The sequence below is a fragment of the Ahaetulla prasina genome, chromosome 6, assembly GCF_028640845.1.
Source record: "Ahaetulla prasina isolate Xishuangbanna chromosome 6, ASM2864084v1, whole genome shotgun sequence".
In the NCBI taxonomy this organism is placed as follows: Eukaryota; Metazoa; Chordata; class Lepidosauria; order Squamata; family Colubridae; genus Ahaetulla; species Ahaetulla prasina.
Genome location: NC_080544.1, coordinates 112115626 through 112138456, shown reverse-complemented (window position 1 = coordinate 112138456; position 22831 = coordinate 112115626). Strand labels below are relative to the sequence as shown.

Genomic DNA, 22831 nt, shown 5'->3' with positions numbered 1-22831 from the left:
ATGCAAATATTGGCAAAGTGCCTTCTGGGAGGGAAGGAGTGTAATGTATTACTGTAAGTTTTGGCGGGAGTTTTAGGCGGGAAATATCTCGGTTCTGATTGGATGCAGCCTCAGGCTGAAGTGTATATAAGGAGAGGTTTTTCTCCAGAGTTTTGCTGGGTCACACTATATTAAAGAGCTGTTGTCACTAACCTGGTCTCCTGCCTCGTCAATACCCAAACTTAACAAGTCTAGTTAGTATATTCTTTTCATTTCCATTCATTTCTATTCTGTAGTCCAATATCTGTTCTATTCTGTTCTCTTCTCTTCTTCATTCCAATTTCTGTTCTGTTCTGTTCTATTCTGTTCTGTATTCCAATATATATTCTATTCTATTCTATTCTATTCTATTCTACTCTACTCTACTCTACTCTTTTATTCATTTCTATTCTATATTCCAATACTATTCTATTCTATTTCTATTCTATTCTATTCATTTCTATTTTATATTCTAATATCTATTCTATTCCTATTCCTATTCCTATTCTACTCTATTCTATTCTATTCTATTCATTTCTATTCTATATTCCAATACTGTTCTATTCTGTTCTCTTCTCTTCTCCATTCCAATATCTATTCTATTCTACTCATTTCATTTCTGTTCATTTCTATATTCCAATATCTATTCTATTCTATTCTATTATTCTATTCTATTCTATTCTTCATTCCAACATTTATTCTATTCTATTCTATTCTATTCTGTATTCCAATACTATTCTATTCTGTTCTCTTCTCTTCTCCATTCCAATATCTATTCTATTCTACTCATTTCATTTCTATATTCCAATATCTATTCTATTCTATTCTATTCTATTCTTATTTATTTATTTTATTATTTAAATTTTTATACCGCCCTTCTCCCGAGGGACTCAGGGCGGTTTACAGCCAGATAAAATGACAGTACTATTACAAAATAAATACTATTAAAATACCACTAAAAAACTTATTCAAATTGGCCGCAATTAAAATTTAGCAAATAATAAAACCCATTAAAAACCCATTCAAAACCCATTTAAAACCCCTTAAAAACCCACGAATTCTATTCTATTATTCTATTCTATTCTTCATTACTTCATACACTTCATTACTTCATACACTGAGAGCATATGCACCAAGACAAATTCCTTGTGTGTCCAATCACACTTGGCCAATAAAAATTCTATTCTATTCTATTCTATTCCAACATTTATTCTATTCTATTCTATTCTATTCTATTCTATTCTATTCATTTCTATTCTATATTCCAATATCTATTCTATTCTACTCATTTCATTTCTATATTCTAATATCTATTCTATTCTATTCTATTCTATTCTATAATATTCTATTCTATTCTATTCTATCGCCCTGACACGGAAAGGAAGAAGACTCTCCACTTTCCTATCTCTTCACTTTCCTATTCTTAGCTCTCTCTGGCCGTTTAGTATTATAGAGATGTGGAGAGCTAGAGCGGCACCGTTGCCTTCCCTGGCCGACGTGGCTTGGTGCGTGGCGAAGCTTTATTACCGGACGTGACGTTTAGTAAACGGTCCCAGGGTGGAGCGGAAGGGCAGGAAACGGAAGTTCGGAGCGTCGTCGCCTTAGCAACGCCCTGGCAACGCCGTCTTTCGTGAAGCGGCCGCTGCCATGACAGAAACGGCGCCGCCTTTGACGCCCACCCCGACCCCGACCACCACCCCGACGTCGTTAGCCCGGCAGACCAGCGCCCCCAGCCCCGCCCGGGCCTATCACCTGCGCCCGGCCTTCCACCACAGGTCAGTCCGGCTCTCCCACCGTCAACCTTTCCGCTCCTTCCGCGTCTTTGGGTGGCAACAACAGCCCTGCGAGGTAGGCCGTCGCGGGGCGTTGTGGGAGGCCAGAGCGAGCCTCGCCCTCAGGGCGCTTTTTGCAGGTCATTGATATTTGCTTCCCCTCATGTATTGCTTTTAAAAACTTTCGGTTTTGATGTCTTTTATTTTATTTGCATTAAATAAAATGTTGCTTTATTTTATTTGCGTTAAAGTCAATACAAAGATTGCATCAAAGATTGTATTAAAATCTTTGATGTTGTCAGCCGCCCAGAATGGCAGATAAAATAAAATAAAATAATAAATAATAAAATAATATAAAATAAAATAAAATATAAAATAATAAAATGTAAAATAAATATAAAAAATAAATAATAAAAAATAAAAAATAAAATAATAAACTGAAAATTTTATAGAAATTAAATTATAAATAAAATAAATAAAAATAAATAAACATAAAATAAATAAAATGACTCAAAGCTGCAAATGTATCCAGCATACCTTCCTCTACAGGTTGTCCTCAATTTACGACCAAAATTGAGTCCGGAATTTGCTAAGTGATGCATTTGTTAATGAGTTTCCCTCCCGTTTTTACGACCTTTCTTGCCATCGTTGTTAAGTGAATCATTGCAGTTTTTAAGTTAGTCACATGGTTGTTAAGTGAATCTGGCTTCCTCCATTGGCTTTGCTTGCCAGAAGGTCGCAAAAGGGGAATCATGTGATCCCAGGATACTGCGACCGTTATAAATGTGAGTCAGTTGCCAATTACATCCAAATGTGAATCACGTGACCATGGGGATGCTGCAACGGTCATAAGTGTGAAAAATGGTCATAAGTCCTTTTTTTTCAGTGCAGTTGTAACTTTGGTCACTACGCAAACTGTTGTGAGTTTTTTAGAATAGAATAGAATAGAATAGAATTTTATTGGCCAAGTGCGATTGGACACACAAGGAATTTGTCTTGGTGCATATGCTCTCAGTGTTGAGGACTACCTGGATTTTCCCCACAAAAACAACAACCTTGTGAGGTGGGCTGGGATGAGAGATAGAGCGCAATTGGCCCACAGTACCCCACCCGGTTTTAATGCCTATGGCCAGATTAGAACTCACCGTCAGAAAGTGTGGGAGCTCCATCACTGGATGTTTTTAAGAAGACACTGGACAGCCATTTGTCTGGAATATTATAGGATCTCCTGCTTTTTTTTAATTTTTTTTATTTGCATTTATATCCCGCCCTTCTCCAAAGACTCAGGGCGGCTTACAATGTGTTAAGCAATAGTCTTCATCCATTTGTATATTATATACAAAGTCAACTTATTGGCCCCCCAACAATCTGGGTCCTCATTTTACCTACCTTATAAAGGATGGAAGGCTGAGTCAACCTTGGGCCTGGTGGGGCTTGAACCTGCAGTAACTGCAGGCAGCTGCTGTTAATAACAGACTGTCTTACCAGTCTGAGCCACAAAGGCCCTTGAGCTTGAGCTGGGGGATGGACTAGAAGACCTCCAAGGTCCCTTCCAACTCTGTTATTCTGTTATTTATCTCTTAGGTCAGGGGTCTGCAAACTTGGCTCATTTAAGACTTGCGGACTTCAACTCCCAGAGTTCCTCAGCCAGTTTTAGGTGATGTAGAAAGTCTGCACCCGCCCACCCTCTTAGAGAATGAAATATTTTGGGGGATATTAAAAAGGCAGGATAGAATATTTCCCCTAAAGGAGAAATGGGGGAAAAAAATCTTAAGGGAGCCAGAAACCAGCCCCAGTCTTCCTGCCCCAAGCAGAATCTGAGGAGGCCAGCTTTCAAAAATGCAGATTTAACATAACATAACATCAGAGTTGGAAGGGACCTTGGAGGCCTTCTAGTCCAACCCCCTGCCCAGGCAGGAAACCCTATACCATCTCAGTCAGATGGTTATCCAACATTTTCTTAAAAATTTCCAGTGTTGGAGCATTCACAACTTCTGAAGGCAAGTCGTTCCACTTATTAATTGTTCTAACTGTCAGGAAATTTCTCCTTAGTTCTAAGTTGCTTCTTTCTTTGACCAGTTTCCACCCATTGCTTCTTGTTCTACCCTCAGGTGCTTTGGAGAACAGCCTGACTCCCTCTTCTTTGTGGCAACCCCTGAGATATTGGAAGACTGCTATCATGTCTCCCCTAGTCCTTCTTTTTGTTAAACTAGACATACCCAGTTCCTGCAACCGTTCTTCATATGTTTTATCCTCCAGTCCCCTAATCATCTTTGTTGCTCTTCTCTGTTCTTTGTTGCTCTTCTCTAATTTGACTTAGACTAACTTTATTGTCACTTTGAATGTACACTAATCGGCGTACCTTAAAATGAAATTACGTTGCATACAGCTCTCAAAGGGTCTCCACCTCTAATATAAACATAAACTTGATAAATAAATGCAAAATTACGCATGAATCCACATATATGACACGGAGAAACAACATCGTCTAGTTCAGATCAGGGGTGAAATCTACTTCCCTACCGGTTCGGAAGTGCGCGCGCTGACGTGTGCGCGCTGACCCTCTGCGCATGCGCAAACCCTTCTGCCCATGCGCAAGAGGGTAAAAAAACAGGTTAGTTCCAGGTTAAAACCGGGAAGCAACGATGACTGGGTGGATGGGCGGAGCCTCAAACTGCCATCGCTACCAGTTCAACCAAACCAGGAGCATCTCACCCCCACCCACCCTGGGTTTGGATATATACATGCACATGGCGAGAGAAACAAATCTTGCAAGATTACCCGGCGGATGGCCTAAGCCAGGGGTCTCCAACCTTGGCAACTTTAAGCTTGGAGGACTTCAACTCCCAGAATTCCCCAGCCAGCTTTGCTGGCTAGGGAATTCTGGGAGTTGAAGTCCTCCAAGCTTAAAGTTGCCAAGGTTGGAGACCCCTGGCCTAGGGAACAAAGCTGTTCCAGAATCTGAAAGTCCTGCTAGAAGTAGTTTGAAACCTCCTCCCATGGATTTGGTAATCCATTCAGAAAGACTGGGTCAGACAGAAACTCCAGATAAGCAAGCGGAAAGGTTGACAAGATTAGTTCAGACAAACGGCAGGCATTTGCATTTCCACTTCTGCCTATGGAGCCAGCCGTGACCACATAGGAATCTGACAACAGCCATTAGAACATTAAAGGACATGTTCTAGCACAGGAACAGGAATCTCAAATACTAAACCCAAAGAAGGTATTAAAAAGCCCACCCACTCTCAACTCCATTTTTATCAGCTGCACCAGAACTGCACGCTGTGGTTCTATTCATTAATAAACTTTGTTTTCTTTTCTTTTTCATGTTTTATTTATATAACATTCAGTTTTCATCGAACAGTGTGTGGTCTGGGTACAGTTAGGTTTAAACAGTCATAATACCCATCTTTGTCGTATTCATCACCATAATATTGATAATATAATAATAATATAATAACAATAATACTTAATATCACCTTCTTTAACAACTCTCCACTTTAACATTTCCTCTTTTTATATCTCCTCCTTTCTAACTTCTGTTTCTGTTATCTAGCCATTGATTAAATATGTCCCATATCAAAAAATATTCAGCTTCTTCTTTAACCTTAATTGAAAGCCTTAGTCTATCCATTTCTGCGCATTCTAATATGTTCTTAATTACATCCCCCTCAGACCGAATCTCATCATATTTCCATTGTTGCGCAAATACAAATCTAGTTGCGGTTAATATATGCAAAATCAGATACATTTCTGGTAGAATGCCCAACAAAAATATCTCTGGTTTCAGGTCTATATGTTGATTTGTCATTTTTTCCAGCCACATATGCATTTTCGTCCAGTATTTTTTTTTGCTTTTGGGCATGTCCACCATATATGGTAATATGAACCAGATGATTGATTACATTTCCAACATTTAGCAGATCTAACTTTATACATTTTTGCCAATCTTGCCGGTGCAAAATGCCATCTATAAAACATTTTATACAGATTTTCCTTATACACAGTTGACATACTTACGAAAGTTTCTTAAGCAGCCTCCATTTTATTCCCGGCTTGGTACTGGACCTGGATTTTGCTTCCAACAGTGGACGTCCGTTCTTGATTATGACGTAGTAACCTCTTCACAGGGCTACCTGATCTCCAGGATCCCTTCCAGCTCTCTTCTGATCGATTGACCTCTACCAGAGTCAAGGACGCTATTTCCCTTTTCTTTTCTCTTAGGTTCCGTTCTTCCATGGTGAAAGATTGCATCCGTGAAGTCCTGAAGGAGGAGTTGGCCAACGTACAGTACAACCCAGAGGAGACTGGAACCCGAACCAAAGTCTTATCTGAGCTGATCCGGGACAGGCTGAAAGGTCTTTAGATCCACCTGCCTTTGCGCCCCCAAGGACCCTGGGCTTTCTCCCAACTGACCCAGCGTTGAAATTGATGACTTGCGTGATTTGGATCCCAATGATGTTTTCTTTCTTGTTTTTCTTTTTCAGAGAAAGGATTTCACCGATATAAAATAGTGGTGCAAGTAGTGATCGGAGAACAGAGAGGCGAGGGAGTGAAGTGAGTTTTTCTTCTGTTAAAACAATTCTCACCCCCCACATTTTCGATTCTTTTGTCCTATGGCCATGATGGCGAACCTATACGTGGAGCCATATCTGTGGGCACACGAGCATTGCCTTAGCTCAGCTCTAGTGCACACGCATGAACCAGCCAGCTGATTTTCGGGCCTTCCAGGAAGTTGGGAAATGGGCCATTTCCAGCCTCCGGAGGGCCTCTGGGGGTTGGGGAAGGCCGTTTTTGCCCTCCCCAGGCTCCTAGAAAGGCTCTGGAGACCAGGGTGGGCGAAAAACAGGCCTACCGGGCCCACCGGGCCATCCCATGGCAAAAGCAGGAGGGAGCACAGGGGGTCACATGCACATGCACAGTGGGGCGGGGCACATTGAATTATGGGTGTGGGCACGGGCACGTGCGACACCCCTCCCCTCCTGCGCTCCCCCCGCTTTTGGTACACGAGGGCAAAAAGGTTAGCCATCACTCTCCTATGGGCTGCATTGCAGTCCTTGACTTAAAACCTTTTGTTTAGTGACCTTCGAAGTTACAATGGCACTGACAACAAGTGATTTACGACCGCTTTTCACACTTGTGACCGTTGCAGCATCCCCAGGGTCACGTGATCGCAGTTAGAAGTCTTGGCAACTGGCTCCTACTTATGACGGCTGCAGTGTCCCCGGGGGTCACGCGGTCCCCTTTGGTGACCTTCTGGCAAGCAAAGTCAACAGGAAAGCCAGATTCACTTAACGACCGTGTTGCTAACTTCACAGCTGTGGGTTTCACTTAACGCCGGTGGCAAGAAAGGTCTTAAAATTAGGAAAACTCAGGGCAGTAAGTGTGAAAAGAGGTTATCAGTCACTTTTTTCAGTGTTGTTGTAACTTTGAAGAGTCACTAGATGAAACGTCGTAGGTTGAGGACTACCTGTCCTTTGACTTTTTAGTAGCTGATTTCCTACTTTTTTTTTCTTTTCCTTTTTTTTTAAGCATGGCTGCCCGTTGTTTTTGGGATGCTGATACCGATAACTACGCTCAGGATGTTTTCATCAACGTAAGATGTTCAGCTTTATTTTTCTTAACCAATGCTCTACACCAGGCAGCTGTGAAAATGTGGGCTGCCAGCGACACACCGGGAGGGGCGGTCAGTCTGACTTGCATGTACATCTCTGCATTGCCATAAAGTGCTTTGGAACAATTGCGGGTCTCTTTTGCTGGACGGTTTTCTCGCAGTGAGGTCTGCTCTTTGTTTACATACCAGTGGCTTCTCCAACTCAGACAAATCAAGGAACTACCCAGAAGGAAACAACCCTCCCACCAACACTTGGATATAAAAGGAGAGTAAACCCCACTCCCTTCTTGCACTGATGACGTTCCCTGGTTTGGTAATGAAATGTCTGCAAAAACCCAGCTCACAAAGTACCAAAGACCCCATAGTTGTCACTGTTGCCATCCTCCTCCTCTTCGTCCTAAGCTCCCCTTCTTTCTAGCACTGATGAGGTTACCTAGTTGGGTCATGAAATGCCTGCAAGAAAACAAGCCAGCTCCAAAAGCTGCAAGGACCCCACAGTTCTCCTCCTCCTCTTCCTCCTCCTCCTCCCAAACCCTCTCCCTTCTAGCACTGATGAGGTTTCCTAGTTTGGTCATGAAACGTCAGCAAGAAAGCAACCAAGCTCAAGAGAGCACTAAGGACCCCACCTTCAAACCCTGAGCGACCAATATTCTCTTCTAATGGTACCTGCTTTTTTTCCTTATTAAGGAAAAAACAAAACCCTCCTCATGCTGTTTCTGTCCAGTTGCAGCTTCACTCACAACCCTTCTCTTGATCTCCCCAGGAGAGCCTCTTCTGTGTCGCTGTGGCCTTTGGCTGTTTTTTCTACTAATGCCGCCTGCTAGTTCCCAGAACAGCATTTGTTTCGTTTTGAAGATCCTGAAGGAGCAGGATTACAGACTGCTTTTCCTTTCCTCCCTGTGTGCCTGCACACTCTTGTGTGTGTATATATATGTATATAGTCCATTGCATGAAATATAGCTTCCAAATGACATTTCTAAAGTACCCCAGGCTCCTGTTGTTGCTGTTGTGTATATAAAGAGAACTCCAGCACAATTCCCCTGGAAATGGAGAACAGCCACTGTTCTGTTTCCGGTGGGTTGTATACATAATTTTCCTATTGTATTGCTCTCTGCACTTAGTGACATCTGTACATAGTACCAAATGTGGCTATTTAAATACAGCTGTTAACAAGTTATCCTTGTCCTTGCAAATCCATTGCACGCGTCTCAATCTATTCTTATATTTTGAAATATTAATGAGTTATAATATAATACCTTGCCTTATTGATCCCTGTGTGTTACTACAGGAGTCCCATTCCTGACTCTGCTAAAAATGATTCTCTTACAAATATTTCCATATTCCTTCTGTGTTTTATTCTATCAGCGTGGAAAAGAAGCACAGGAAGGACAAACTGTTGTTCAAACTGCACTCTTAGGTTTTTTTGACAGCATAATTCATCACACAAATGTCCTTGACTTACAACAGTTCATTTAGTGACCGAAGTCACAACGGCACCGAAACCTAGGACCGTTTTTCACCCTTGCCAGTGTTACAGCATCCCTGTGGTCACATGATCAAAATTCATATTTATGACGGTCGCAGGATCATGTGATCCTCTTTTGCAAAGTCAATGGGGAAACCAGATTCCCTTAACAACACTTACTAAGAATGTGCAGTGGTTCACTTCAGAACTGTGGGAAGAAAGGCGGTAAAATGGGGTAAAATTCACTTAACAAATGCCTCACTTAGCCACAGAAATTTGGGGCTCAATTGTGGAGGACTGTCTGAGAATGGAATGGAATAGAACGGAACGGAACAACGGAGCTGGAAGGGACCTTGGAGGTCTTCTAGTCCAACCCCCTGTTCTAACTGTCAGGAAATTTCTGTTGCTTCTCTCCTTGATCAGTTTCCCCCCCCATTGCTTCTTGTTCTACCCTCAGGTGCTCTAGAGAATAGTTTGACTCCCTCTTCCTTGTGGCAACCCCTGAGATATTGGAACACTGCTATCATGTCTCCCCTAGTCCTTCTTTTCACTAGACTAGACATACCCAGTTCCTGCAACTGTTCATCATATGTTTAGCCTCCAGTCCCCTCATCATCTTGGTTGCTCTTCTCTACACTCTTTCCAGAGTCTCAACATCAAAAAAAAAACCCCAAAAAAATCTTTTTTACATCATGGCGACCAAAACTGGATGCAGGATTCCAAGTGTGGCCTTACCAAGACCTCACATGATCTTGATTCTATCCCTCTGTTGATGCAACCTAGAACTGTTTTATATTTTTAAAAAATTATGTTGAATAGATATTTTCACACAGGGTCCCAAGCCAAAACCCATCAATGTGGAAACACGCTCTGTTTTGCCACAAGCATCTAAATTATAATTGGAATCGGGGCTGTTCACTGTTCCATAAATTTTACTCGAGAAGTTTTTTTGTTTATTTGAAATCTATTGTAGAATATATCCTTTCACCTCAGAGACTGCTTCATCATAGAACTTCATCATGGAAGAAAAAACCCTTCACTGTGGGCGAGAAAAAGAAAACACGTATTTGTTATCTTAGCTATCAGACTCCAAACCATCTAAAACTTTTTTAAAAAATCCGTGGGGGTGGATGGGTGGAGTTTTTTTAGTAGTCAGCATTTAAAAAAAATATTTACATTAATCTGAAATACAGCAACCCAACTGAAGACATTTTTCCAGTCCACTGTTCATAGTTTCCATTGTAAATTATCATAATTAAGTTACCGTACTTGTCCTCTGATAATTGCTTATCTTCATGTAATTAAAACTCGAGGAGCAGGAATTCAGGCACACTGACCTCATGAGGGTGATCTTCCCACCGTGGAGATCTTACTAATGTTTAAAGATAAGTTCTTGTGCTTAAATTATTTTGAGGGCCAAACGAGACATTCTAATGCTTTGGCTTAAGTGAGTGGTTCTCAACCTTTATAGTGCTGCGACCCCTTTAATACAATTCCCCACGATGTGGCGACCCCAACCATAAAATTATTTTCGTTTTGAATTTATCACGCCTGAAGTCAGACACAGCGATCTGAGCTGCTTGCGATTGCCTTGAGGACGGAGGCATTAAAGCGGAGACTCCTCCCCTATTAAGTTTATGGCGCCTGAAGCCAGATTAGGCTAGCGATTGGGAGTGATTGCAGCTGGCTTGAGAGGGAGACATCAGAGCAAAGATTTCTCTCTTTTTTAATTCATCGCGCCTGAAGCCGAATTCGGCTAGCGATTTGAAGAGCCTGCAGCTGGCTTGTGGAGTCAACCATTGGAGCGCGATTCTTCGACTCACAAGTATACTTCCCATATTTCCGATGGTCTTAGGCGACCCCTGGCAAATCGTCATTCGACCCCCAACGGGGTCCCGACCCACAGGTTGAGAACCGCTGGCTTAAGTCAACTCAATTCAATGCAAAAGAGAGCTGGAAGGGACCTTGGAGGTCTTCTAGTCCAGGGGTCTCCAAACTCAGACACTTTAAGCCTGGAGGACTTCAACTCCCAGAATTCCCCAGCCAGCAAAGCTGGCTGGGGCATTCTGGGAGTTGAAATCCTCCAGGCTTAAAGTTGCCGAGGTTGGAGACCCCTGTTCTAGTTCAACCCCCTGCTCAAGCAGGAGACCCTTTACCATGTCAGACAAATGGTTGCCCAATCTCCTCTGGAAAACCTCCAGTGTCAGAGCACCCACAACTTCTGGAGGCAAGATGTTCCACTGATTAATTTTTCTTACCGACAAAGAGATTTCTCTTTTAATTCTAGGTAATTGGACAAAGTTGCTCACAGCTTCCTCCTTTGTACAATGGAACACAGTGACATGGAAGATCCCACTACCTGTTCTATCTCCTTCCCCACTTCAGACCCACGAGCTGGCCTTCAGCCAGCGGATTCACGGCTCTTATCAGTCCTGGCAGAGAAATCGCAGCTGCCTGCCAAAGTTCAAACAAGTGACTCACGTAGCAAGACTTTCAGCTCTTTTTGAAACGGTTCAGCTAAACTTTTGCTTCCCGTGGAGTGAGAGCAGTCCCAAAGCTCCTTATATAGAATAGAATAGAATAGAATTTTTTATTGGCCAAGTGTGATTGGACACACAAGGAATTTGTCTTGGTGCATATGCTCTCAGTGTACATAAAAGAAAAGATACCTTCATCAAGGTACAACATTTACAACACAAATGATGGTCAATATATCAATATAAATCATAAGGATTGCCAGCAGCAAAGTTACAGTCATACAGTCATAAGTGGAAAGAGATGGGTGATGGGAACGATGAGACGATTAATAGTAGTGCAGATTTAGTAAATAGTTTGACAGTGTTGAGGGAATTATTTGTTTAGCAGAGTGATGGCCTTTGGGGAAAAACTGTCCTTGTGTCTAGTTGTTCTGGTGTGCAGTGCTCTATAGCGTCGTTTTGAGGGTAGGAGTTGAAACAGTTTATGTCCAGGATGTGAGGGATCTGTAAATATTTTCACGGCCCTCTTCTTGATTCGTGCAGTATACAGGTCCTCAATGGAAGGCAGGTTGGTAGCAATTATTTTTTCTGCAGTTCTAATGATCCTCTGAAGTCTGTGTCTGTCTTGTTGGGTTGCAGAACCGAACCAGACAGTTATAGAGGTGCAAATGCCCCACCCTTCCTTTTGATGACACCGTCTCTCTAATCTTCTGAAGCGCAGGTCAAGCCAAGCTTGATTATTATTATCAGCTGGGTCTGAAGGTGTAGCCTGGGGAAGGGAGGAATCGGGATGACGGCCTCATTACATCCTCCGACTGGTCTGGTTCTGGCTCCTGGAGCCGAGCCAAAGGCATCGGTGCTCCCGAGGTAAGCCTTACCGGCCCTTCCCCCTCACTATTGGAGTCACTTTCGGGCATGGGACCAGGTTCGGGGGTTGGAGTCACAACACAACCAGAGGGATTGGCAACTCGGCTGGCCAACACAAGTCGATGTGTGGTTTTCGTGGATTTAGGTTTACAAGGAGGGAGACCTGCGGTGGAGAACTTCAGGGTTCTGTCCTGGTATTCAAGAGAACCAAGGAGAAATTTCCTGGCAGGGAGAACAATGAATCTGAAGTTGTGGGCGCTCCATTTCTGTAGGTTTTCAAGAAGAGATTGGACAATCATTTGTCTGGGATGGTAGAGGGTCTCCTGCATGAGTAGGGAGTTGGACTAGAAGACCTCTGAGGTCTCTTCCAACCCTGTGACCCTATTTTGTATATTCTATGACTACAACTTGGGTCTCCCAAGAGAGAAGAGGGAGGGGGGAGAAATCAATCTATTGACTTCTCAAGGCAAACTGTTCCACTGGTTAATTGTTCTCCCTGTCAGGAAATTTCTCCTTAGTTCTAGGTTGCTTCCCTCCTTGATTAAGTTCCATCCACTGTTTCTTATCTGGTGTATGGGCCATCCAGTCTCTTCTTAAAAACTTCCAGTATTGGAGCTCCCACAACTTCTGGAGGCAGGTTGTTTCACTGATTAATTGTTCTCACAGGCAGGAAATTCCTCCTCAGTTCCAGGTTGCTTCTCTCCTTGATCCGTTTCCATCCGTTGCTTCTTGCCCTGCCTTCAGGGGCTTTGGAAAATAAGCATCAGAAAAATAAGCCTCGGCAGCCCTCCTAGGCCAGCCTCTGTACAGCCTGTGGTTGCTATGTACATAAATATCTAGAATACAGATACTCCTCGACTTATGACCACAATCGGGTCCAGAAGGGAATCACTGCAGTTGTTAGGTTAGTCACACGGTCGTTCAGTGAACCTGGCTTCCCCGTTGATTTTGCTTGTCAAGAAGGTCACCCAGAGAAACTGCAACCGTCAGAAGTACATGCCAGTAATTGTGTTCTTTTCTTTCATCAAAATGGTCAATTTAGCCATCTTTTTTTTGTTGTTGTTTACATTTATATCCCGCCCTTCTCCGAAGACTCAGGGCGGCTTACAGTGTGTAAGGCAATAGTCTCATTCTATTTGTATATTTACAAAGTCAACTTATTGCCCCCCCAACAATCTGGGTCTTCATTTTACCTACCTTATAAAGGATGGAAGGCTGAGTCAACCTTGGACCTGGTGGGACTAGAACCTGCAGTAATTGCAGGCAGCTGTGTTTAATAACAGGCTTCTTACAGCCTGAGCCTGTTAACTCCCATCAATTTTTGCAGCCATGGTGGCAATCAAAATTTCCTTCCATTTTTGTGCATAGTCTTGGTTGCTGTCGACATATATAAGATCAGGGTTCCATTTTTTAAAAAATAAAATAAATTTAAAAAATGGAACTCTGATCTTATACTATTCTATTCTACTGTATTCTATTCATTTTCTATATTCTAGTCTAGTCTAGCCTCTATTCTTATTCTATTTTCTATTTCATTCTATTTCTTATTCTATTTTATTCTAGCTCTATTTCTATTCTTATTCCTATTCCTATTCTATTCATTTTCTACATTCTATTCTATTCCATTCCTAATTTCTTTTCTATTCTTTTCTATTCTATTCTATTCTATTCTATTCTATTCTATTCTATTCTATTCTATTCTATTCTATTTTCTATTCCTATTATATTTTGCCCTACCACAGGCCTCCCTTCCACCAGAGGGGGTCAACGAGAAGCTTCCAAGTTGCAACATAAATCCTGAATTTCTGTTTCAGGATCCAGCAAAACTCCAGTCTTGGAGCATTGATAGATCTTCCATGTCGGTCCCTGGTGGACTTCTTGGGGTGCCCGGTCCCTAAAAGAGAGCACCTGCCTAATAGACCAGTAGCTCCAGGCCTGCAGGGAGGTCCCACGCCTTGGGGGGGGACACACACCTCTTCCTTTTGCTCCCTCTCTGAACCCCACTTTATCCCATGCCAACCATGTCGGACAGACCCCTCAAACACAGGCAGAAATCCAAGCGGTGCGCGCTCTGCGAGGCTGCCTTTCCCGGGGCTGCGGAGGGGGACCTGTGTCCTCGCTGCTCCCTGCAGCCGCTTATCCCCCCCAGCTCAGCATCAGGGGGCTTAGAGTCCCAATGGCGGGACCCCAGGGCCCCTTCCCCTTCTGCCAGCTCAGGAGGGGACCCCAAAGATCCAGATGTGGAGGAAGAGGACTCAGAGAGCCGGAAGGTGGACTGGGTAAGTTTGAGCTGTTTCTCTCTCTCTCTCTCTTTTTTTTTTTTTTTTAGGCTATGGCCTTGGCTCAAATCTCATCTGCAGGATGACGTGTATTTTTATTTTTGGGTTTTTCATTCTGAGCCCAAAAACTGGCCTTTAATGCAGGCTCAAAAGCTGAATTCTGAAAGTCGATGGATATTCTCCGTCATCCAGGTCATGGTTGTCTCAAAGGTGCTTTTTCAGGAGGCAACTGGACTTTCTGGTTTTTTTCTTCAAAGACGTTTCACTTCTCATCCAAGAAGCTTCTTCAGCTCTGATCGGATGGTGGGGAATGGAAGGATTTATATTCCATGTAGACAGCTGGTCATTTGCATCCTTTGAGAGGGTCATTGAGGCCACTTGGAGGTTTATCTGTGTCCTCAGGTTTATCTGAGTGGTGCAAATGGTTCCTGTAGTCTGCAGTTTTTTTCCTCTGGAAATCCATTCCTACTCCCACACCATTCCAAGGGTCTTCATCCCAAACTGTGTAGCTAAAAGTCTGTAGAGATTCTCAGTCCTCCAGGTCCTGGTTGTCCCAAAGGTGCTTTTTCAGGAGGCAACTGGACTTTCTTATTTTTTTCTTTGAAGACGTTTCGCTTCTCATCCAAGAAGCTTCTTCAGCTCTGACAGGATGGTGAGGAATGGAAGGATTTTAAACTCCTTGCAGACAGCTGATCATTTGCATCCTTTTACAGAGTCGTTGAGGCCACCTGGAGGTCTATCTGTGTCCTCAGGGTCACCTGAGTGGTGCAAATGGGTGCGGCGCCTTCTTGGGACTGCTGAAAGGATTGTGTTGCAGAGCGGAGATAGATAATCTTTGTATCCCTCCCCCTCTGTTGACAGAGTGCTGTTCAATTTGGACATGGATGGCCTCTTGGACTCCTCTTTCAAACCAGCGGTCCTCTCTGTCCAGAATGTGGACTTTGCTGTCTTCAAAAGAGCAGCTTTTGTCTTTTAAATGCAGGTGGACTGCTGAATCTTGTCTGCAAGGAGTATCGATCCTTCCCTTCACCACCATCCAGTCAGAGCTGAAGAAGCTTCTTGGGTGAGAAGCGAAACATCTCCAAAGAAAAACCAGAAAGCCCAGTTGCCTCGTGAAAAATGCACCTTTGGGATTTAACTCTGAAAGTTGCTCCTTTCTGTTCCCATGGTGTAACTACAGGGCGTCCTCGACGTACAATTGTTTAGTGACAACTGCACTGAAAAATGACTGATGACCGCAACTGGCATGTCTTTATGACAATTGTAGTGTCTCTGGGGCATGATTTGCGACCTTCCGACAAGCACGATGGGGAAGCCAGATTCACTTAACAACCACGTTACTAGCAACTGTGGTAATTCACTTAACAACTGTGGCAGGAAAGGTCATAAAATGGAGTACAGCTCACTTAATTACTGTCTTGCTTGGCAAAGAACATTTGGGGCTCAATTTTGGTCATATGTTGAGGACTACCTGCACATCAGGTTCCATGCCTGAATTTTGCACAAGTATACAGTATTTTTTTTAAAAATTTTTAAAATTGCTTGTGCAATTCATTAAAAGGTTCCTTGTGTATCCCTTCCCCCACATCCATATATGCATAGCAGGCAAATACCAACAACTTGAACATGGATTCTGTTCCAAAGCCCACTTTAATTGCATTTGTATCTCTTCAGTGTAATTAATAGTGATATTTACAGGAGAAATTTGGTTTGATGCATCTGGAAAAGATGCATCAATCCAAAACTTAAGAGCATATTTTCTCCACGCAAACAATCCTGAGATCTGGTTTCTGGCAGCCTATCCAGTTAAAAATTATCTGATTGCAGGATCTGAAAAAGCTCTTTGTCTAGATCACTGAACTACCACTGCAGTGTGATGGCTATTTTTACTGCTTTTACTGTTAGATCCTCCCATGTTATGTAGCATATCTGGCTGCCCGATATTTGTACTGAGTGCATCTAAATTTAATTGCCTTTGCACCTCTTTATTATTAACATTAGTTAAATATATATTATGTTCCTGCAGATGCAATTATGGAACAGCTTTGGGATTAACTCAAATGTTCATTTAAAAAAAAAGGAATTGCTGGCTGCGGAAAAACTTGAATCTTGCAAACTCATCCTCATGAAAAGGATTGGCTTTGATTGCTAATACTTTTCATTCCTTGTGCTTCTTGATATAGGTGCGTAAAAGGGCATACTCAATATCTGCAGAAAGTTTTTAAGAAATCACATGTACATTTTCTCTCCACTTATTTAATTACTTGGCTTTGATTGCAGTGAGTGCTAACATTCCACTTGTCCCAAAAATAATGTTGAAGGACAGGTTAGCATTATTCTTTCTCAACAGTAGCTGTGAAAATATTCAAGAAATCCATATTTTAAATCCGGATGCAAAGTGATACTAAACAATCTTCCTGCTGTTTTTTTTAAAAGAAGTATAATTGATAAATGTATATATTCTTGCTTGAAAATTATTGTGGTAATGGTAAAATGCAGCATAAAAATATTTTAAATAGATAAAATTACTGTTTATTTTTTTAAAGCCCCAATTGTTTCAAAGGGACTTATGTTGGTTATAGCCTTGGAATGTTTTAATTTAAAATTTCTGTCGTGAACTGTAGAGGTGCTTATTTTACAAAAACTCAAGAGGTGGAAAACGTTGTCCATTTTAAAATGAGCTTTTTTCATTAGGGAATTAGAAGAGTGACATCATGAAATGAGCAAAGCCATGTCATGTCATTCTAGGAAAAAGTTTATTCTAAATAATTATACTATTTATCTACAACCAGAATAACAGTTGGAAGGGAACTTGAAGGTCTTCTAGTCAGAACCACCACCACCCTCAACCATGGTTGCCAGTGATATGGACAATTCTTATTATACCAAATAAAATTCAGAACCACGATTTCCTTAACCACAGTTAGTTGCAAACTGAGTTTGCACCCAACCCCAAACTGGCGCCCTCCAGATGTCATTGCAATAGATAATGGAGGAAACCAGATTGGGGAAGGCCCCTCCATGAGTGGGAAGTGAGTTATGGTTTACAAAGCCCCACAGCTAGCTGGGGATGATGGGGGTTGGAACTGGAATACCAAGAATACGTATTCATAATTCATAATAACAGAGTTGGAAGGGGCCTTGGAGGTCTTCTAGTCCAACCCCCCTGCCCAGGCAGGAAACCCTACACCATTTCAGACAAATGGTTATCCAACATTTTCTTAAATATTTCAACCTTCTTAACACAGGGGTCTCCAACTTTGGTCACTTTAAAGACGTGTGGACTTCAGCTCCCAGAATTCCTCAGCCAGCTGAGGAACCAGCTTTGCTGGCTGAGGAATTCTGGGAGTTGAAGTCCACAAAAGTCTTTAAAAAGTGGCCAAGTTCTAACACAAGGGAGTCAAATTTCCAGCGGAACATCCGGCGCGGGGGACGCCGTTTCCGCCCGGAATCTGCGCCCCTCCCCGGCGGTCCCTTCCGGTCGGGTCCGTCCGGAAGCACTTCCGATTCAGCCCAGCCCCGTTGGCAGGATTCGGGCGTGAGCAGCCGAGGAGGGAAGCCGCGCGGGACAGGTGAGGAAGGGGATGCCGCCCCGGGCGGGGGGGGAGCAGGAGGAGCCCCCATCTTGAGGGGGGGGGAAGCAGAGCTGGCTGGGAGGGGCCTGCTCTATTTTGGGGCGGGAAGGCAGGAGGAACCGGGAAGAATAGAGCGGGGGCAATGGGGGCCTGGGAGGAGGGGGTTAAGTGGCCCCAGGGATGATGCATCAGAGCTGGGAGGGTCCAAAGTGGGAGGGGGGTGAGGACAAGTGCAGCCTTATGGGGTCAAGGGGGGTTCAAAGACAGACTCCTTGGGGGGGGTGTAATATGGGGGGGGGATGTTCTGAGCTGCTGCATTTTTTGGGTTATTTATGTTTTTAATTCTATTCTTTTTTGGGGGGGGGAATATTTTTTTTTTAAATTTTTTAGAAACATAAAAACAGCTTCCATTCAAATTTCAAATACAATGTGTCGGTGTGTGGGTTGCATTTTTTGTGTGCGCAAACAACAATTACCTATCATTAATTTTACTTAATCGTCCGTTTTATCTCCTGATCGCAGTCAAAATGTTTTAATCGCTTGTTTTCCTAATAGTCCATTCTGGAACAGTGTTTTATCTTATTAGCCTATTTTATTCCCATCGGTTTTTAAAAACAATTATATCATTCAATCAATTTTTACCTTATTAAAAACTCTAATCTTCTTTATCATAATGTCCCTTCCAACCGTTGGTAAAATAAGTCCCATATCTTATAAAATTGCTTATCTTCCTGTTCTCTAATTTCAGACGTCAATTTACTCATTTCTGCACAATCCATTATTGATAATTTCATCTTGCGATGGCAATTTCTCATTTTTCCAATTCTTCGCAAATGCAATTCTAGCTGCTGTTATTACATTCACAATCAAATATCTCAATTCTCTACTATATGTTTCAGGTATAATTCCCAGTTTTTGTTTTTTGTTTTTTATTTATTTGAATTTATATCCCGCCCTTCTCCGAAGACTCAGGGCGGCTTATACTGTGTCAAGCAATAGTCTTCATCCATTTGTATATTATATACAAAGTCAACTTATTGCCCCCAACAATCTGGGTCCTCATTTGACCTACCTTATAAAGGATGGAAGGCTGAGTCAACCTTGGGCCTGGTGGGACTAGAACCTGCAGTAATTGCAAGCAGCTGTGTTAATAACAAACAGACTTAGTCTGCTGAGCCACCAGAGCCCGTTTGAATTCTATTCTTCCCCCCCACCTCCTATAGCTGAGACAGGCGCCCAGGTAGTCCTCGACTTACAACCAACGTTGAGCCCAAAATGAACGTGGCTAAGAGGAAAGAGTCGTTAAGCGAGCTTTTTGTTCCCGTTCTGCGACCTTCCTCGCCGCCGTTGTGAAGAGAGTCGCTGCAGCTGCAATCTGTCAGTCGCTCGGTCGTTAAGTGAAATCCGGCTTCCCCATTGACTTTGCTTGCCGGAAGGTCGCAAAAGGGGATCACGGGACGCTGCGCCCGTCATAAATAGGAGGCAGTTGCCAAGCAGCTGATGACGGGGCTGTTACAATGGTTGCACGTGTGAAAATGGCTCGTCGCTCACTTTTTGTCAGTGTCGTCGTAACTTTGAATGGTCATTAAGTTGTTTGTAAGTCGAGGACTACCTGTATTGATTGATTTAGCATATGGCATACAGGTAGTCCTCAAGTCACAGCAATTCGTTTAGTGACTGTTTAGTGTTACAACGGCACTGAACAAAGTGACTTATGACAGTTTTTCACACTTACAACCATGGTAGCATCCCCATGATCATGTGATCAAAATTCAGACACTTGACATCTGGTTCATATTTATGACCATCACTGTCATAAAGGTCATGTGATCCCCTTTGCGACCTTATGACCGGCAAACGGGGATGTTGCAAACGGTCGTTAAGTGTGGAAAACGGTCCTAAATCCCTTTTCTCAGTGCCTTTGAACGGTCACTAAATGCACTGTTGTAAGTCGAGGACTACCTGTGTTTGAACCAGGGTCTGACAAGGAGCACCACAGCCCAAATTCATTAAATGAACAGATGTCGCCTGGCGTGAGAACAGCTGGGTTGCAGAGGCAGCCTCGCTATGCCACACAACCATTTGCATCAGGGGTGCGTGCCACACTTTTGCCCAAGGGCGTTGTGCAAAGGACAGGAATGGTGCAGTTGGCCTCGGGGTCAAGTGGCCCAGGTTGCATAATCCAGGGGTGTGGCTGTGCTTCGCTCTGTTGCTTTTGTATGATGTGGGTTGCTTCGTTTTCTTTTTAATTGTGTATTCTGCCCAGAGTCATACATTGTGTTTTCGGTGCCTTTCTCAGTTCCTTGTGCTACTTGTAGGATAACAGGGAGTCCTTGACTTACGACTGCAATTGAGCCTAACATTTCTTTTTTTTTTTAATTAAAAAAGTTTTACAAAACTTCCCCATTTGTCCCCCCCATCCCTCCCACCCTAACCCCCTTCCCTCCTTCGCCCCTCCTCCCCCCCCAGACTTCCCAGAGCAAATACAGGGTATAGTATCAACAATCACAAACTAAAATATACTAATCATCCAAAAACTCCCACCTCTCTCTGAGCCCTTAACACCTCTTTTCCATAAAAATGAAGAAAAGATTATAACAATACAATTTACAATCTTTCCATTTGTAAACTACTTAACTTTTTAGTCTTTCAGTCCAATTTTTAAATATCAGTCTTATCTTCTCCTTTCCTGTATATATCTTGCATAAGCAGTCTTTCGAATATAATATTTCCAAGTTACCATCTAGGTTCATAAATTTTACTGTCCATTCTTCGACAATAAACGCTATTCCAACTTCCGATATTACACCATCAAAAGGTATTCTTCAATATGCCTTGTAGTCCATGTTTGCTTTCCAAAATATATTTGGCATACCTTATAGTCCATATTTATATATCAAACAAATAAACATCATCCTTTTAATTTAGTTAATCTAACATTTCTAAGCCTAACATTTCTGATGCTAACTGTTGTCCCAAAGGTGCTTTTTCAGGAGGCAACTGGAGTTTCTTGTTTTTTTCTTTGAAGAGGTTGTTAAGTGAATCTAATCAGAATAGAGATGGAAGGGACCTTGGAGGTCTTCAAGTTTAGCCCCCTACTCAAGCAGGAGACTAGACGATTTCAGACAAGTGGCTGTTCAATCTCTTCTTGAAAACCTCCAGTGATGCAGCACCCACAGCTTCTAGTGGCAAGCTGTTCCACTGGTTAATTGTCTTCACTGTCAGGAAGTTTGTCCTTAATTCCTGGTTGCTTCTCTCCTTGATTGGATTCCAACCATTGTTTCTTGTCTTGCCTCCTGGTGCTTTGGAAAATAGGTTGACCCCCTCTTCTTCGGGGCAGCCCATCAATTGCTGGAATACTGCTATCGTGTGCCCCCTACTCCTTTTTTTCTCTGACTTCCCCATTGAAATCAGAAATTCGCAAAAGGGGATCACGTGACCTTGGGACACTGCAACTGTCATAAATACCAGTCAGTTGCCAAACGGCTGGATTTTAATCATGCGACCTTGGAACTACTGCAACCGTCTTAGAAAAAGGATAGAACGTACAGTCGTGGTTAGAATGCAGTACCTCAGGCTGCTACCGCTGACTGCCGGCTGACTGCAATCTGGCAGTTCGAATCTCACCAGGCTCGGGGTTAATTCAACCTTCTGTCTTTCCTTCGAAGGTCGGTAAAATGAGGACCCAGATTTTTGGGGAGCCAGATGTTGTAAACCACTTAGAGAGGGCTGTAAAGCGCTGTGAAGTGGTTTATAAGTCTAAGTGCTATTGCCCTCCCTTCCTTCCTTCCTTCCTTCCTTCCTTCCTTCCTCCCTCCCTCCCTCCCTCCCTCCCTCTGTGTGCTAACTCTGCCCACTGCCAAGAAGTCGATCCTTTATTTTATTTTTATTTTATTTGCATTTATATCCCGCCCTTCTCCGAAGACTCAGGGCGGCTTACACTATGTCAGGCAATAGTCTTCATCCAATTGTATACTATATACTATATACAAAGTCAACTTATTGCCCCCCAACCAGCTCAAGGTTCACTCAGCCTTCCATCCTACCGTAGTCATTAAAATGAGGACCCAGATTGTTGGGGGCAATATATGCTGACTCCATAAACCGCTGAGAGAGGGCTATAAAAGCACCGTGAAGCGGTATATAAGTGTTATTGCTATAAGTTGCTTTTTTCAAGGCTGTCGTAACTTTGAACGGTCACTAAATGGACTGTTGTAAGTCGAGGACTTCCTGGACTCACTTAACACCTGCAGAGGTTCACTTCACAGTTATGGGAAGAGAAGTTGTAAAATGGGGCAAGACTCCCTCGACAAGTGCTTTGCTTAGCGACGGAAATTTTGGCCTCAGCTGTGGTCATAAACCAAGGACTACCTGTACTGTAATCTGGACCCCTGCGTGCAAAAACCACACAGGTTCTGTGACTTCCCTAAAAGCCGAAGGTGCAGCTTCGCAAGACACCCCTCCATGGCGGTCACATTTGTTCATAATATTTTGCTAAGGATGAATGATTTTTAATGAAATGTAAGAGTTCGTTAGGGGACGCGGTGGCTCAGGGGCTCGGACGTTGAGCTTGTCGATCGAAAGGTCGGCAGCTCAGCAGTTCGAATCCCTAGCGCTGCCATGTAACCGGGTGAGCTCCCGTTCCTTGTCCCGGCTTCTGCCAACCTAGCAGTTCGAAAGCACTTAAAAAAATGCAAGTAGAAAAAATAGGGACCACCTTTGGTGGGAAGGAAACAGCGTTCCGTGCGCCTTTGGCGTTGAGTC

General features: G+C 43.0%; 1 protein-coding gene across 4 annotated transcripts in view; it reads left to right on the top strand.

Annotated features, from left to right (window-relative positions):
• The first annotated feature begins 1636 nt into the window (after positions 1-1636).
• The window catches only part of PCYT1A (phosphate cytidylyltransferase 1A, choline), a 44517-nt gene continuing 23322 nt past the window's right edge, over positions 1637-22831 (top strand). The window contains exons 1-4 of one of the 4 annotated variants that reach the window (XM_058187896.1): positions 1637-1793; positions 6015-6148; positions 6278-6347; positions 7323-7386. In XM_058187896.1, coding sequence (XP_058043879.1) covers positions 1666-1793; positions 6015-6148; positions 6278-6347; positions 7323-7386 — 396 coding nt within the window. In that variant the 5' untranslated portion in view covers positions 1637-1665. Of the gene's footprint in view, positions 1794-1847; positions 1867-6014; positions 6149-6277; positions 6348-7322; positions 7387-17972; positions 18065-18815; positions 18967-22831 lie in introns of those variants that run through there. The other 3 variants (XM_058187897.1, XM_058187898.1, XM_058187899.1) reach the window with 3 other exon arrangements.